We start from the raw sequence: 17,254 nt of genomic DNA on the forward strand, positions 1-17,254 counted from the left end.
CAGCACAGCTTCACTTCTCAGGTCCTGTGGTACTTCAGGCAGGACCAGGCCAGCTGAAGATGGATTTGCTCAATACCACGGCGTGTCACCCTGCCCACCCCAAAGCCCAGCATACGTACCTTTGTATTCCCGGTTTTTAGTTGCAACCCATCTGCCACAGACAGAAGGTTTAAGGGTGCTTCTGTGGGAAGGGAAAGCACTGAACATGTTCATCCTGTCCAAGAAAAATACAGCTAAAGCAGAAGATACGAGGCCAAGCCTCAGATACTTTGAGGGGCCTTTGACAGAGACAGGCTTGGATAATATGAGGTAAAACGTGTGGACAGCAATCACAGCATTATTGGCAAGTGTTTAGCATAACAGACGTTGACGGAATTCCTAATTACGTTTTGTTTTTGCTGCCTCAGTTCAGTTCTCCAGGTAGAAGAACATAGGAGGGGTTTTAAAACAACGGGACTAGTTAGAATAGTGCTAGAAGTAAACTAGAAAAAATTGGAAGGTGAGAAGATCTGAGGGAAAATGAGATCGCCATGGGGCACGTCCTGTTCACTAGCACAGGACACATGGTTTCGGATGAAGTCAGCCAGCCCAGCAGCAGCTGTCAACAGAACAGCTGCAGGGATCCATGTTACTTCCAGTTTTCATTCCGCAGTGTTGGACAGGCTGACTGTCAAAAAGTGGTAAACTCGAATGTCCACTATTTGCTTAGACTAACTTGGATACATCCTGGTAGTGCTTCCGTGCAGTGCTATGCGCGCTGGACTAGCAACGTGCTGACTTCTGCAGCTTTGTAAAAGTAACATGCTTTTCTTTCATCTAGAGCTGTCAAATGTACTAAATTAAAAAGGACATTTAAAAAAAATTAATTGAAATCAATAGGAAAACAGAAGTGGTACATTATTTTTGCATTCACTGAGTGAATTGCACTTCAAAATTAAGTTCTCCTTAAAAGCAATTGAAATCCTTTACACTTACCCTTGTGAAGAACCCAAATGCAAACCATGAACACTCATACCGGAATGCCTTCCCCAATTTTCAGACAAGCTTCCATATGCAAGCAACGGGAGCTTGGACAACTAGAAAAATTCATAAATTGTAAACAAGTAGAAGACAGTCTGCCAACAACACCCTCGCCACCTTTATGGTTTTGTTTCCAGGGTGAAACAGATCACAGATCTACATCATTAGTTTGTACCATCAGAAGCTGAAAAGTGGTGTGGCCAAAATTTCTTTTCAGATATGTTATACTTAACATGAATTATACCAACGTATCTGTGAGCTACAAAGCTTGCAGACAACGCATAAGCAAACGGAACGACAAAATCAGCATTAAATGGCTGATAAACAGAACAGCAAGTAGGTAAACAGTTTTTAGGATTTAAATGTGTCTCTATTTTTCCTGGGGAAAAAGCACCACATGCAGGTCTGTGTGTTTATACAGATTAAAAAAAAAAAAAAGGCAAAATAGGATGCACTATGTCTCTAAACAAATAAAAACAGTTTTAAGAGTTTTAAGTTGCCCAATTTTGTTGTTTTCCTCTACTGGAAGATTGTTCAAATAGCACGTACAGGAACCTTTCCTCTTTCATATGATGCCCTTAGAACTTATTTACAGCAGGATATAAAGATGATGTATTTGATACACAACAGAGATTGGAAAACTAGTGCGAGTTTCAAGTGGTGTGTGATTCATGCCTACACTAAAATCCCATGGAATAATTTTAAAGTATCTTCTACATGAAAATTCCAAGACATTTTCAAATGTTAACAGCCAGGATGTGTGAAATGTCTGATAATCACTAATCTCATTTCACATACAGGAAGGTTGAAGCAAAGAGTCAATAGCCCTGCCAAGGTCACGAATACACGTCAGAATTAGAATTCAGGTTTGGCTTTGCTGTGCACCAGTCTTCATAACAAACTGCTTCATATCATCCTGATGAGTTATAGCTGGGGTTTGCTGGTTTGTTTACACATTATATATTATTTCTCCTCATTTAGCCACATTAAAACATCTTTCAAATAATATGACTATGACGTCTTTAATTTTGATGAAACTAAACCACTGGCACTATTTTATAACAGGAAACATCCTATAGCACCAAAATAGGCTGTTAGAGCTGCAGGTGGCACTGATGACGTGCGACGTTGGCGGAATGCACAGGAATGGACAATTCACTCCCACAGTTGTTTGAAATGTTTTGTCTGCTTCAGTCTGACACACTACAGTGGGTGCTGAAAATAAAGATGAGTGATTTCAGGTAATCTAAAAAATTAACATACTAGAACACTGAATAGCACTAAATGGTAAATATATCTTGATTTTAAACAAAACTAGAAGTTTACTTTCATAATGAATATTCAGATTACCTTTGAAAAACTAATGGACCAGAAAGGAAAACTGGCTCTTTGTGGTGACTGCAACAGCTCAAAGTGTGACTTTCATGCATTTTTAAACATACAACCTATAGTAAATCAAACATAAGAGTATTATTTAAGCTTAAAAAAAAAAGTGCTAATGGTACTAGATCAAACTTGCTATTTTGACTTGCAAAGACAGAACATCTGGTGTGCTCCTGGCTAGACAGGCTCTATTCAGAGCAAACTACTATGAACTAATTCCTACACCTTCAGAACAAACATTAATGCAAGATGGAGTTTGCTTATATCCCTACCAAAAAACAAAAAAAAAACCATCTTAGGTTACTATAATCACAATCAGTTAACGGACAGACTTGAGATTCTCAAGAATTTAACCCACATTTTCAGAAAACAAACTTTGAATTTTTTTTTAAGTGGCCTCAGTCAAGATGCAAAATGTAAAAATGAAGAATAAATTTCTTGTGCTTCTATCAGCTACTGAAAAAACGTTGCTACACCAAACCAGCATTTTTTTATTCACAGCAACTACTACAAAACAAGATTTCATTCCTATCTAGGTTGAAGTCTCATAGAACAGAAGGCCTTTTCTTTAGCCCTTTTATTGTTTTAAGAATGAGAAAGTACACATATATAAAGAATGAATTTATTAATTCATTGGTAAACTGCTACATATTTCAATCCAGTTAAAATAAATTAGGAAACAAAGTCCAGTGGGAAATAACCCTGGGAAAAAGTCTATACTAGTACTTGTACAATTTGTCCACAGAAAATGATGAACCACCACTTAAAATGTGATCAGACCAAAAGGATTGATCTTCCTCCTGTAAATACATTCAAAAGAAAAACATTGGAATGTGGGCTATTGAAACTGCTTTTTAAGTCATTGTTCCTCATTACGGTTGTGAGGATCTTTTTATCTCACTACCTATAAGGACTAGGAACTACCAGGAAAGAAAATACTTCTAAATAAAACACTGCATTTAGTGGTCAGAGGGATTATTAGTGTATAGAAAATCCACACACTGTTCTGGATGAAAATAAGAAACAGTAGGAATAATCACTAATAATTTTAGTATTCTGTGTGAGCAGATGGCCTAAACTATCAAATGTTTTATCAGCCTTGCTGTTTCTTACATTGTGATGGATAAAAAAAATATACATGATAAACAGTGGCTGAGACAATGAATGCTTCCATCCATCATTCTGGGCTTCTCTTATTCCAACCATGTGACTGAGCTGAATCAAGTTTATGACATCTTGGCAGGGAGATTCCTACAGAAGCTAATTCCTAGATTGAATACATGAATAATGCATTTATCCCTCATAAAAGGAAAAATTGTTAATTTTAAGAACAAGAGATCTCTATTTCACTTCATTGAACCAGACCACATTGAATTATTTAAAAAGTCCTAGCAAATCATTCACAACAATTTCAGAACTTCCCTAACACTAGCCTTTATATTGCTGCCGAAACTGCGTTTGTCCTCAGGAGGCCATATAAAGTTGTTAAAAAATTATGCAACGATCCTAAATAAAGGAAATCTCACTTTAAGAACACAAGCTAAAAATCTAGTAGAAATCCTCTGTATAAGCTGCAGACTCCTCTCCCCGCGCGCTGAAGAGGCTTGGCACAGCATCCAGGCATGGCCAGCGCGCTGCTGGGGGCACCGTTCTTGGCTGTGAAGGCAGAGCGTGCCCTCTGTCACTCATGGCGAGCAGTCCTGTCCAACTGTCTCTTCTCGACAACTTTATCATCAATCTCTTTATTAACAGCTCCGGCGCAGACTGGGAAGGCGCAGGAGGGCAGCGCGCGTGGCAGGCTGCGGGGGGAGCGGCAGCCGCGCCGGGCAGGGCTCCGGAAAGCTGAAGCAGAAGCTGCAGCACAAAACTCTTCCGTGCTGCTGTAATAACTACCATGGTTTGTAATATTTACTTAGAATTAAACTCTTAGTTTGGGAGAGGCCAGGGCAGGGTGGGGGGGAAGGTTATTCCTCAGCTGTTAAGGGTTTCCCCACACACACACTCCAGTTTTATTTTAATGCCATTTGAAATGCCCGATCAGTGAAGGGTGTGTGATCCAACATTCCATTCAAGTCTATCTGCTTTAGGTTAGCATATTATCATAACTGAAGTAATAATAAATATTTAATAACAATAAATAATTTTAGATGACCTGAAAAGTTTTAATTGATATGCAGATTTTAAGCATGTAGAACACTGAAGTAACCTTATTGAGGAGAATTACTTCTAAAGATACAAACATAAAATGAATTAATGAAGTAGTTGTGCCAGCTTGCAAATAGAAACAAAGACATTTGCACTTGTAAGCTGTGCCCTATCTGTGTGGGCCACAGTTATTATGGGGCAGTTTAAATGCATTGGCTATTTTCTTTAGTTAAATAAATAAATGCAGCTTTCCTTACCCAACAAGTTGGGAGTTTTTAATCACCCTGCATCAATAGTGATTTTCCTTTTTATCCTTTCCTATTATTTGCCTGGATTCTGGTTCTTAAAGACAGTAATTTACTGCAAAAAGCAAGCCTGATAATATCTGCATATACCATTAAACAGTTTTTTTCCAACCATTAGTATGCTGTTAAATTTGACTTTTCTAAACTCAGTATCTTTAGAGTTTATGAAGTAAAAACCTAAAAGCATGTGCAACATTGTCAGTTTATTGTAAACATCCCAATAGAATACAGAGGTCATAAAAATACCAAGGTTATTAAAAAACCAGGCATGCTGAGTAAGAACTGTGATCTGCTTAATTCACTAAGAGCAGGAAAAAGAAAAAAATGTTACTTAAAGATGGCATTCCAGAATTTAGTCAGAACAATACAAATATGCCTAAACTTTATTAAAAATATCATTGGAGTTTAAGTATCTGAAAAGCAGATGGGACATCCAGCAGTGGATCATTGTATTATCTCTTTCATAATAAAACATGCCCTCTGAAGTTTCATATCAAAGTTCACATTCTTTTGGTGATGATAGCGGCAGATGTTTGATGTTTGTAGATATTTCAAATTATTAGTTCGAACTTTGTAGGCGTATCAAATTGCATCTGCCTCTATCAATAAATCCAAGGCACTTTGTATCTATTGAACAGATTCTTAATTCCACTAAGACTATTAAAATAAAAATGATTACCGAAGTTTTTCCAATGCAAACATTGAATCTTTAAAAAAAAAAAATTGAACCTCCCAAGTAGTCAGCTAAAGTATGTGGGTACAGACATTTGTGAGTGTACTATCAAGACTTGCACATTGACGAAATTTTTGAAGTATTGTTCAGCCACAACAATGCCAAAGAGAGATTAAGCCTAGCAGAGCTACATGACTAGTGTGTTTATAAAGTTACATAAAGAACGCCAGGATCACTTCAACGTGCAAAATGCTGCACAAATGCACACGAGAAACAACAACAACAAAAAAAGAATTACATGAAAGAAAACATACTCTACTTCCTCAGTAACTACCACAGTAGTTTTTCTTGCAATTAAGTACAGATTCTGGCTCAGTGAGCATGTTCTTGCTATACTGAATTATTTTTGGTTACTCTAGAAGCCGAAGAACTGTTTTACCTTTTATTGTTTATTAAAATTGGTTTTCTCATTAAGGTACGTTACTATCAATTGACACTCATTACTAATCAGTTATTATATACTTGTAGCGACAATGTCAAAGATTTTTTCGATTAAAAAAATGCACTAAGAAATAGCATGCACACATAATACCTACAGCAAGGAAGCACAACGTCAGCTAGAACTCATCAACTCAAATGTCTGATTCAAATCAGTATGTCTAAAGCCATCTGTTAGAATCATGGCTTATTAATGTTAATTATTTTGGCTACAACAGTAATTTTCAGCTTTTTGTTTGCAGATCCTAATGAGTCCATGAACTTACTTCTGGAGGTTCGTGGTGGCTAAATTAGAGAAACAAGTCTATTGAAGCCTATAGCCAGCAGAACGAGAAACACTGAACAGAAATTTGTGTATCTACTAGTAGATTTTTATTGGTCATAGAAAAGAAAAGAGGAATTAAAGTCATAAATAACATCAGCTGTGATGAAAGGGAGAGGGCATGGGCAGGATATAAAGATGATGAATCCATTCTAAACAAGACAAGCAATTGCGTGCTGTGAAAAATATATACAACACAAAGTTTTATTGTTTTAGGCAGGATAATTATAATATGAAGACCATAATCATCAGTGGTTTTAGCAGTTAAAGAAATTCAGTCAAAAGGAGGCTACTTAAAGTTACTCACATCAAGCATTTGGAGGACTGGGCTCATGCTGATACAGAGATCAATTAAGTGATGCACAGCTAGTTGTAATTTTTTACTTTTATTTCAAACCAAGCTTAAACTGTTTGACAAAAAGAGAAACAGTGCCATCTGCTGACATAAGAAATAGTCACTTGCAAGAAAGGCAAGTGTTAGATGCCAAAACTGTTACAGCTAATGTAAATGGAGTCCAAACTTCTAAAGAAAATAGTATACCCCAAAATTGTTTATGCACAGATTTCTTATATTTTTTTGTCAGCTTTTAAGAATTTAAGCTTTTGAGATGGACCCCTAGTCAGGAGACAAGGAACAGATGCTCTTAAAAATTGGGGTTTTTTTGGCAATAACCTCCGCCCCCCCCCAAGCGACTGCACAATGCACCTTTCCCTCTAACAGCCTAGAACTCAACATTCTGCCAATTGTTCCTTCCCCTTCCTGTACCTAATACCAGGCTTATTTAGAGAACATTTATGTATCATTTCCTTTAGGACATACTGTATTTTGTCTTAGCAGAAAATTCAAGAGCTAAATATGATTGAGTAAAACAAACATTGTGAATTCAGAAAAATCAGACTACTATGGGATTGTGCTGTTTTTTATTGTGTTTTCAATGGAGAAATACATCATCTGTTTACAAAATAGCTCTTGAAAAATACAAGGAGTACAGATACTATAAAACAAAGCAAACTCCAGTCATGAGACACTACGTACATCATGCGAAAGCAACAGTCTGATCTCCAGGTTATGAAAACTAGAATTAAAAAGTCACTATACAGAAAGGTTCCAAGTTTCCAGCTTGGCAAAACTTGGGTGCAGTTACATGAAACGTTTAATAAAATGAAAAAGATTTTCTGATGTGTAAACAAAATGACAAGACTAAATTTGTGCCTGGCAATTTCAATCTAAACTCCATAGCTACACAAAATACACAGACACCTTGTACACTTCAACTGTTAATATAACCTTCTTTGGGGGGCAGACAACAGCAGGCTGCACAGGGCAAGGAAAAGAGAAATATTGTATACTAGACATCTTAGACAAATGGCAAAAAAAAACCCTTCAGTTACTGCACAGCCTAAGTAAAAGAGAAGCTACACTCTGACTTTGGAGAATTAATTTAGAAGGATAAGGGCAAGAGTGTAAGTAATTTAATTTTAACATGAAAGATGCACATGTAATAGGATGGAGCACAACGGGAGAAGGGAGTTCATAAAACATGCTAATCAAAGTATGGGAAGTATGATTTGACATCCCACGTATTTCAGACTTAGGTAATAGTAACATGAAGTTTGTTATCTACATCTGGTATTACTGTTGGCATCCCTCACGTTCCTCAAATACTGCTGTTCTTTGCCATGAGAGATTCAGTTCTTTCAAAAGAAAAAGTTGTTACTTATCTTTTTTGATAGAACTACAAGAACAAAACATAGGAGTAAGAGAGCTTACTAGATGTCAAGTGCTTACTAGAAATATGATTTTTAAAAATTCAATGTTGTTCAGTATGTAAAACTATTTCCCACAAGCCATCTAAAAATAAAAAAGATTAAAATTCTTAGGGAAAAATATTTTTGCCTATTTAAAATTTGAAGCTTTTTACTGCATACAGGACTTTTCTGGAGTGTACAAAAATGATCTTATATTTAGTGATTCAAAGGCCATCAAGACAGGTGTTGTATTTCACAGGCACGCAATATTTACTAAAACACTTTAGTCATGGGACAAAATTTTGAACTTGTGCCTACAGGCCACGAGCTATTATGATTAGGTAAGGGACAGGGAGGAACCCAAAGGAGGATCTGGCTTGTTTTTCTTTTGTATAAGTAGCTATTGTCCTATAAGGTGCATACAAGCTGCAAAAAAAAAAAAAAAAAACAAAAAAAAACCCAAAACCAACAAAACCCCAACATTAAACACAACAGCTTTCCCCACGAAATAAAGGGATCAGAAAGGGAATAAGGAGTTCGGTTAGCTCAAAGAAAAGTTTATTTGCTGTTTGATTGCTGATCTGTATGCACCTTAAAACAATCCTATAAATAAAAGCAGACCACATCTTAATCATGTCCCACCAACACTGAAACTTCCCAATTACTTCCTCAACGCAAGTCTTATAACCTCAAGATTTGATGTTTCATTTTAAAGGCTTACTGCTGCTTGATGGCAGTTGAACTAGATATACTGTACACTTGGTTTTCTATGTATAGTATATCGTAGAACGTCATCCGGTTTGCAGATTACTCCTATTGAAGAAATTCTTCAATAAAATCAAAGTGTATCAGCTGAAGATCTAAAATTAGTCATACTTCAATTAAAAAAAAAGTACATAAAAGTGCATTTAAGGGATTCTTATGCCAGTTTTATCTCAATTTTGAAACAATGAATCAAACAAATCAGAATGTCAAATATGGCTACAAATAGTGTTCATGTTTTTAAAGGCAGTAATCCTTCAAAATATTTAATGCAACTGTTGCTAACACATTAATTGTACTCCTGGCTTCACATACTAACCTGGACGTCCAACCAAGTGGTGATTTTAGCCCAGAAAGGGAAGTGCACAAAATATACCTAAATCCATTTGCGGTCATGTTCTAGTCTTGCACCCTTCGTTCTCCTTTTTTCTACCATTAGAAGACAACAGGTTGAATTGGCAGATACTGTTTATTGGACCCCTGAGGTTGTTTTTACCGGTTCAATCTCAATTTTATTGAATTCTTGATAACGGGAATAGGATTTGCAGGGAGAGCAGGGATATCTGAAAGGTCTGTACTGGGTGTTTTCTGAAAAGAAAAGAAGAAATTTGGTTGTATTTTAACTTGGTACATATCAAAATAAAAATATTGTAGTAATTGGCACTAACTTTAAAAACAAGATCTTTAGAGGAGTTTTTAGGAATATAACAACATGAGGAAAATTACAAACCATAAATATAGAAGCAGATATTTCCTTTGCCTATACAGTCTCTTTCATAGTGTGCATTTCCTTTTTTGACAACTGCAAGAAATTAGGAAGTGCTGCAGATAAAGCTAAGCCTACTAATAACCTGCATTATAATAAAACATAATATCCACATAATAACAGTGCTTGATTGGTGACATCTACTATCTGACCTACATCTTCAGTATCTAAAAATTCCTTTGAACAATTCAGTCGTAAGCCTCATCCCTCAAACTTGAATAAAGAAAAACTGTCCCCAATCCAAAGTATGAGTCTTCATATATTCACATTTCAGACTGTTTAAAAGCTCTTTACAGCCAAATTTCCAACATTTCATACTGGTTTAGATTTACATGGAAAAGATATGATGAACTCTATAACAGTCCTATACGACTGGGTTAAGAATTGCACCTTGAATATTATCTGAACATTTTCTCCCTTAAAAGACTTAACCCCATCCAGCAAACTTATATTTAAAGCCAAATAAAGGAAAACAAAGAAAAAGAAGCATTCTCAAGATTCAGTGTGATTGATCAATTCCTCACATGCTTAATAAGCCTCTATTGTTGGTGGTGGTTGTTTTTTTAAGTGTGTGGTTGCTGGGGATTTTTTATTTTTTATTATTTTGAATTATTTCTCCTTCACTTCGGCAGATTGACAACCCAAATAATGTAGTTATTATGCACTGCTTCTCATAATTTATCATAAAATGTTTTCTGTTATAAACACTCTAATATAAGGTACATTTCATACATGGTAAAAACTGAATTAAAATGACTGCTCTTAAGTGTTTTTTTATTAAGAAGAAATTAATCGAGTTAACACTGATACAGTAGCAAAGCACAATGCAACAAGGACTGGGGCAAAACAGCTTTGAGCTTCCAACTCCCCCTGCCCCCTGTAGCCCACTCTGGTCAGTGCTGACCTGCAGTTTAACATGTTTCTACTTTCTGCAATGTGAGCAGTGTTTTAAACAAAGCCAAGGGAATACTGAAAAATGACAGAAGAGGTCCACCATACTTGTAAAGTTTCTAGATTACCTCTGCTAGAGCAACAACTACTCCACTTGTGAAAGCTACAAAGCTTTATACAATCATACCTCAAAAACAGGCAAAATAAACTTGGTGTACTAAATGATCTAAAAATTTCCCTGAAGCTGTTACGTGTTGCTCATGCAACATCTAGAATTTTTGCCAAACAATTTTGGTACCTTTATTCAGTACTGCCCATGTAGTTCAAACAGTCCAATAGCAAATATCATTAATATTATTACAATATATCTCAATTTTTAATCAATGTATTTACTACACATCATGAGTAAAGTGCAGAGAATGCTTTGCAATAATGAAACTTTAATCAGTAGAGCACTATGAGAAGCTTAAAAATGCTAGTAAAGACAAAGACATGTTCTCTAAAAGCTGTTACAATATTAGGAACAAAAATTCAAGAAAATGCCACAGAATTCTCAACTTAGTGCCTATTTTTCCAATGTTCCTTACACTTAGAATACCTGCAGTGAAGCAATACAGCTGGCTAATGAATTATAATGTTACAACTTCTCTCTCTCTTATACCAAGTATCAGAATCTGAAGTTACATTTCAGACATTCTCAACCTCTACCAAGATATCTTTGAGTAGCAGCTATTTAAGCATTTGTTTCCTTGTTAGAAAGGATTATTCTGGGATGTGCAAAGCACAAAGGAATAAACTGAGCCCCTTACTTTGAAGGCACAATTCAGAAGAGCGAATCCAGCTTCGGTCAGTTTGTATGGCAAGCCATACATGTTTAGCTACAATGCACATTCAATAAGATCAATGACCATCTAAAACACAAAAATTATGACAGTAACAACAAACAGCTTTCCATACAACGGATTTGTATTAAAAATTATACATTTGTTTTTAAAATCTGGACTCATTTCAATGTTTTCACTACAGATTAGCACAGACACACAGAGTGAGGTGTTGTTTTTGAAAACAGTACCTGAGGAGCTTGCAGAGAAGCTGTCTGAAGAGTTTCTGTTTGAGAATTAACATTCACTTCTGTCTCAAGTTGCTCCTAAAAAAAAAAGCATCACCACAGTTACACCACTTCCAATTATAAAACCTATTTATACCAAACCCCAGTAACCAGAACGCCTTAAGTTGTGCATAGACAGCAAAAGAAAAAAGGCAAGTATCGATAGGTGCTGCATTAATACCCATGCTTTTATAATACGGAAATCACCACGCTAGAAGATGTTTTACTGATTAGGAATCTGACATCAACGCAAGCCACATCATTTCTCAGTTGCCACTTGTTTAACCACTTAATGCCTTTTAAACAGAATCCTATAGGAAAACATTAAGTGTCATTCAATTCATTAAAGACAGAAGTGTAGTAGTATCAGGGAAGACCATGTGAAAAGATACTGAATTTGTTACAAATTCAACTGCTTTTCCAATCCTTTCACCATTCTGCCAAAACAGTTTTCCTGCTACTTTAATGGGTTGAATCAGCTTTCTGGATGAAGAGATGAATGTCAGAACCAGTTTTTCAGGTAAAACAGTTGGACTGCATGGCTAAATCAGGACAGTGGCACACTCTCATTTTAATGTAAACAAGCTGTTAGTTAAAATTGTACCATACTCTAACCAAAAAAGCATACATTTCAATGGAGAAAAACCTATGTTTATGTTAATTAAAGAATTTCATTTCACTATTTCCTTCTATGCATATTAAGGACATGAGATTTAAATGAGACTGACAAGAAAAGCTAACAGGATTACCTATGTCATTTATGATGATCTGATTCGAGAGGATCTATTTTCAATGTTAGAATTAAATGCTTACGTGCATTTCTGCCTTCACCTGTCTAGAGTTCAAAGAGATTTCAAGGTGACTACATAACAAGATACCATTCCTCACTTCAGGGTGTGGAAACTATAAACCAGAGAACTTAAACACTTTATAGGTACTTAAATTTCTTGGCATATTTTCCAGAGTATTCCAAAGACAAGAGAACGTGCCCCATAAAGCTGTATACACCGAAATGGAGAGCTGCTATCCTGAGGCTAAAGGGTGACCGTCACCAACCAATACGCAAAAAAATTGTCTGCTGAATTACAAGATACTGAAGGAGCATGCTTGAATCTCTGGAAGTCCTCAAAGTGTATGCTGTCACTTCATACAATAGTTTTACTATCCGTAAACGCCTATTTACTACCATTTGAAACTTATTTTTAATTCTAAAAAGTGAACAAGGTAGAACCTGACTCTAGGATTCTCAGCCCAGCTTGCAAAAATCCCAATGGAATACATAGAACAACTGTTCTTTAAGTAACACACGACAAGTGTGGGTTGCAGGCAAAAGCAAAGCATACAGACATACACATGACCCAACAAATTTAAATATAAATATCATTCATTTTTTCACTATGCATATTAATGTGTGAATGACCAGTAAAGATATCACTGTTCTATGTGACCATGCACTCAGGCTCAGGTTAGTCTGGCAGCAGGTAATATACTGCAATTTATTCAGATCGACATAGACATTGAAAAATAACATATCATTTTGATACATTTACTGGAGAGTCTATACTACATCTACTATATAGTCCGTATATCTGCTATAAGTATCCACCACATATATAGTACTATATATCTACTATATCGTCTACTATATCTATATCCTCTTAGTCATTCCTAGAGGGAAACACAGGCATTTCACAAGAAAGAGTCCCGATTAATATATACAAAGTTGTATGGTCTAGGCATAGATACCTTAATTTCCATTTTTTCATGCTCATTCAAATCTATACAGCTGGTATCTTCACTTATTTCATCCTGCTGAAATGCAAACAAAACCAGAAACTATTAAGAGAAAAAGATTAAAAAAACAAACTTCAAAAAATAAGCAAGAAAATAAGGTCATAAAAAACACTTTAAAGCAGAATCTGTTGTAAGACTTAGCATTATACTCTAACAAAAATTGCTTTTAAGAAAAGAAAATTTAGAATCTAAACATTTGTGCTTAACACAGTACAGATGAGTATCAGCATAATAAAAAAAAAAATCACTAACACAAGCAAGTCAAACACATAAAGCAGCAAGGCAATCAGAGTAGGAAATATACACCCCATTCAACAAAATATTTGAAACCTGAAATATGAGAATCAGCACACTCTGTCTGAAATCAGTATTCCAAGTTTTGGACATTCCTATGGTATGAAGTCAAAATCTCAAATACCTCTTCAATTTTCATTTTCTTGGGAGACTCTTCTTTATGTGGAGAAGATGTCCTTTTCACTGCTGTGACAGGGCTAGGCATTTTTGTTGCAACATTTCCTGAAGTTCTTGGTGATGGATTTAATAGATATGCTGAGGAAACAATTCTAGAGATGGTAGGCTTTGGTGGTGGAGAAATGGCTGGTTGTGTGGCAGTTTGAGGAATGCTTTCATTTGAAGTACCTAGGGATAAATAATTTAAAAAGCGTCAACAAGATGATTTTCAACACAACCATTTCAGTTCAATCACTGGTATTTTTGCTCTCTATGAAAAACCACTGTTATCAAGTAGGCATCAAGGAAGTGGTACAGTTAGTGCTAGAGTCCGTGGTACAAGCATCCCATTTGAAATAGCAGATGGGCATCCACGGCACAGTTCCCTTTCAAGCTCATTCTGAGAGCAAATTCCTGCAGCAGACAGTCATGTCAGTGACACTATGCTTTGTCTAATCAACCTGCTTAACAGCAGGGTATACTAGCCCAGATCTTTGTGCTTAAATAGTTATATTATTCTTGATATCCAAAGTCCTGTTTCTGTACTCTGATATACATATGCAGTGCCAAAGACTGCCTTAAATCAAATCCAAGAGTGATTTAATACTCCCTTTGTCATTCAAACATGTTTGTTGTTTCTCACTCAAAAATGAAGTTTGATGACAGATATGAAGCTATCACAGAACATCAGCCAAAGATCTGACATTCCATATATCCTTTGAAAAATGCTCCATATGACAAAGCTCCACCTCATCAATTGCCTACTTCAAAGCAATAAGCACACATAGGGAGATGCCCCACGAATATCCTAAGGAAAATTTTATTTTAATAATATTAAGGACATTTTAATTATATGAAGGAATTTTTATATTAAGGAAATTATATTAAAGAAAATTTTCATTAACTGTCAGGTGAGTGCTTTTGATTAACTAAAATACAAGAATGAAGAATTCCTGATATGCTTCCACATCCAAGAAACAGTCTTGCCATTTAAGCTCCATTTAGTGCTCATGGACAAACTTACGCACATCGATGCGCCTGTGACTTATGACAAAATAAAAAAAAAAAAAGAAATCAGAACAGCAGGACTCTGCTGTCCCACATGCCTGAGTGAATTAAGAGAGATCTCACATTCAAAGGCTAACCACTCAGTCCTCTCTCCTATCTGTTTCTCACTTGCTGCTTATATGCAGCTGAAGTTCCATCAAAAAAGAAGAGCACCTGAGCCTAAGTGAACATTTTTACCAGATGCCTTTGTTCTTAAAAATTGACTTCTTAAATGTATTAAGTAAAGAATACTTTTTCTTGGAGAAACAATGGAGGATGAAATGGGACATATTTGAAAAGACATCAGTAAGCAGCACATATTCTGCTTATATCCGAGACTTTTTTATTCTCATAATCAATTTCATGAAGCACAAGGAGAAGTAGCATGGAAGCACAGATCACAGACAGTACAGAACCACCTCTTGGGTTTCACTACAAAATGGATTAAAAAAAAATATATATAAAAATCGCTCTTCCAGCTTTAGATAGTTTTGCCTCCTTTGATCAACTGAACTACAGACCTGCATCAGATCATCAGAAAAGGATTGCTGTTGTGAATGGCAAATATAAATCCCTAAGAACAAAAGAATAAACAAACATTGTGGCACAAAATATTCCACCATGATTTCCTCAGTCCTAAAATTATTTAAATTTGTACATCAAGGAGAGCATGTGTTAAGTAAAGACTTAAGTAAACTTGTTTTACAAACATCACAATAATGAACAGAAACAATATACTATGCCATTTTTCTTACCCCCTGAGCTTTCACTGGAATTTATTTGTGGCACAGTGACTTCAGAAGCCTGTATGTTGGTCACAGATGCTGCAGTTACAGCTGGCGCAGGACTGCTTCTGCTAAAAAGAGAAAAATGATAAAATGCTGAATCTTAGTAAAGCTATGGTGCTCCGTGATCTGCCTTTCTTCACATCATATTATAGACACCAGGATTTTACCTACATTACAGAACGGAACTTGTAATACTATGTCACAGTAGAAAGACAGAAATGAGCATTGGCAATCTACTATCAAACTTGAGCAATGGCAGCTGTTTCAAATATTTAATCTGGATCTCTTCAAAGACAGTTTTTCAGACTAGTAAAACGATGCATTAAACAAAGTCAAAAGTTAAGGCAATGTCTACCCAAATAAGGTGCAAGAGAAAACATAGCATCTATTTTCCTGAAGGATGGAACAAAATCAGCATAGCAGGACAAGAATAGAAAGTTTGTTTTTCATCTACACACAACCATTATGACTTATGATTTCAGTCTTGAATTCCCAAGGAAAGGCCCTAGGATTTCACATGAAAAAAACCTGTTTTTTCATTTTCAAGAAATAGGGAAGTAACACGTGCCTAAAAACAACACAAGACCATTTCCACTTCAAGTGTGATATTCTTAGATATCACAAACTTGTTTTAATAGCATGGCCAGTGGCATCAACTATTGGAAATCACCAAAGACGACTTAATTAAATGAGCATTTGAAAAAAGGAATAAGTTCACTGAAGTTTTCTATCCTACACAGCTTCCTATAATACACATCTAGTGCCACACAACTGTAGGAGAATGATGTTAACTTCTCTGTGTATCAAATAGACAAACACAAGACTCTTGAAAGAAGAGACTGTAGAATCCTGTTTGCTTGGGCAAACTGAAGTTTACATAGGAAAAAGAATACAGCAAGTTAGGATCAAGATAAACATTAATATGTTTACTTTGAAAGTACAACAGAATATATGATATCTATTCAAATGAAGCTTAGGAACATCTGTAATAGCAGTAGCACTACTGGTTTCTTAGACAGAAAGCCTAAACTTCTCTACTGTCTCAGATTTCAATCCAAAACTCATGTAACTTCCTGACTCTCAGACATCAACTTCCTGCTCAATACCTCTCACAACCTTATATCACCTTGTTCTTCCAGGCATCTTTACCTAACCTTTTAACTCCTCATCTAAAGCCCAATGCCAGGTTCCCAATCCCCCAGATTTAGCCCTGCTCTAGTGCTCAAACTGGAAATACAAATGTCTGCAAGCACCATTTTGGAACATTCACACCTTGATAACTGTGGTGTTTGACACATGCAGCATTTGCTATGCTTTTAGTATTAGTAGTTCAGGAACAGAAAGCAGCAACAAGACAAAGTCTTCATTACCCCTGAGAACTTCCAGAACTGTTCAATGGACTCGTCTTCATAGCACTAGTAGGCGAAGGCACAGACGTGCTGTTATCACTGTCCATAGACAAATCTAGACTGCTGTCATTCAGAGCTGCCAACCTGATCCCTTCTGTCGAATGCTGCAATCCACAAAAGAAAACATATTAGTCTTAATAAGGG

General features: G+C 36.0%; 1 protein-coding gene across 6 annotated transcripts in view; it reads right to left on the reverse strand.

Annotated features, from left to right (window-relative positions):
* Positions 1–7,250: 7,250 nt before the first annotated feature.
* The window catches only part of PAPOLA (poly(A) polymerase alpha), a 46,241-nt gene continuing 36,237 nt past the window's right edge, over positions 7,251–17,254 (reverse strand). Inside the window, exons 17-23 of one of the 6 annotated variants that reach the window (XM_082057631.1) lie at positions 17,072–17,214; positions 15,669–15,766; positions 13,835–14,055; positions 13,369–13,434; positions 11,587–11,661; positions 11,324–11,392; positions 7,251–9,445 (exon numbers count right to left, since the gene is read on the reverse strand). In XM_082057631.1, coding sequence (XP_081913757.1) covers positions 9,350–9,445; positions 11,324–11,392; positions 11,587–11,661; positions 13,369–13,434; positions 13,835–14,055; positions 15,669–15,766; positions 17,072–17,214 — 768 coding nt within the window. In that variant the 3' untranslated portion in view covers positions 7,251–9,349. Of the gene's footprint in view, positions 9,446–11,323; positions 11,393–11,586; positions 11,662–13,368; positions 13,435–13,834; positions 14,056–15,668; positions 15,770–17,071; positions 17,215–17,254 lie in introns of all 6 variants that reach the window. The other 5 variants (XM_082057632.1, XM_082057630.1, XM_082057636.1 and 2 more) reach the window with 5 other exon arrangements.

The sequence above is a fragment of the Streptopelia decaocto genome, assembly GCF_964273445.1.
Source record: "Streptopelia decaocto genome assembly, chromosome: 7".
In the NCBI taxonomy this organism is placed as follows: Eukaryota; Metazoa; Chordata; class Aves; order Columbiformes; family Columbidae; genus Streptopelia; species Streptopelia decaocto.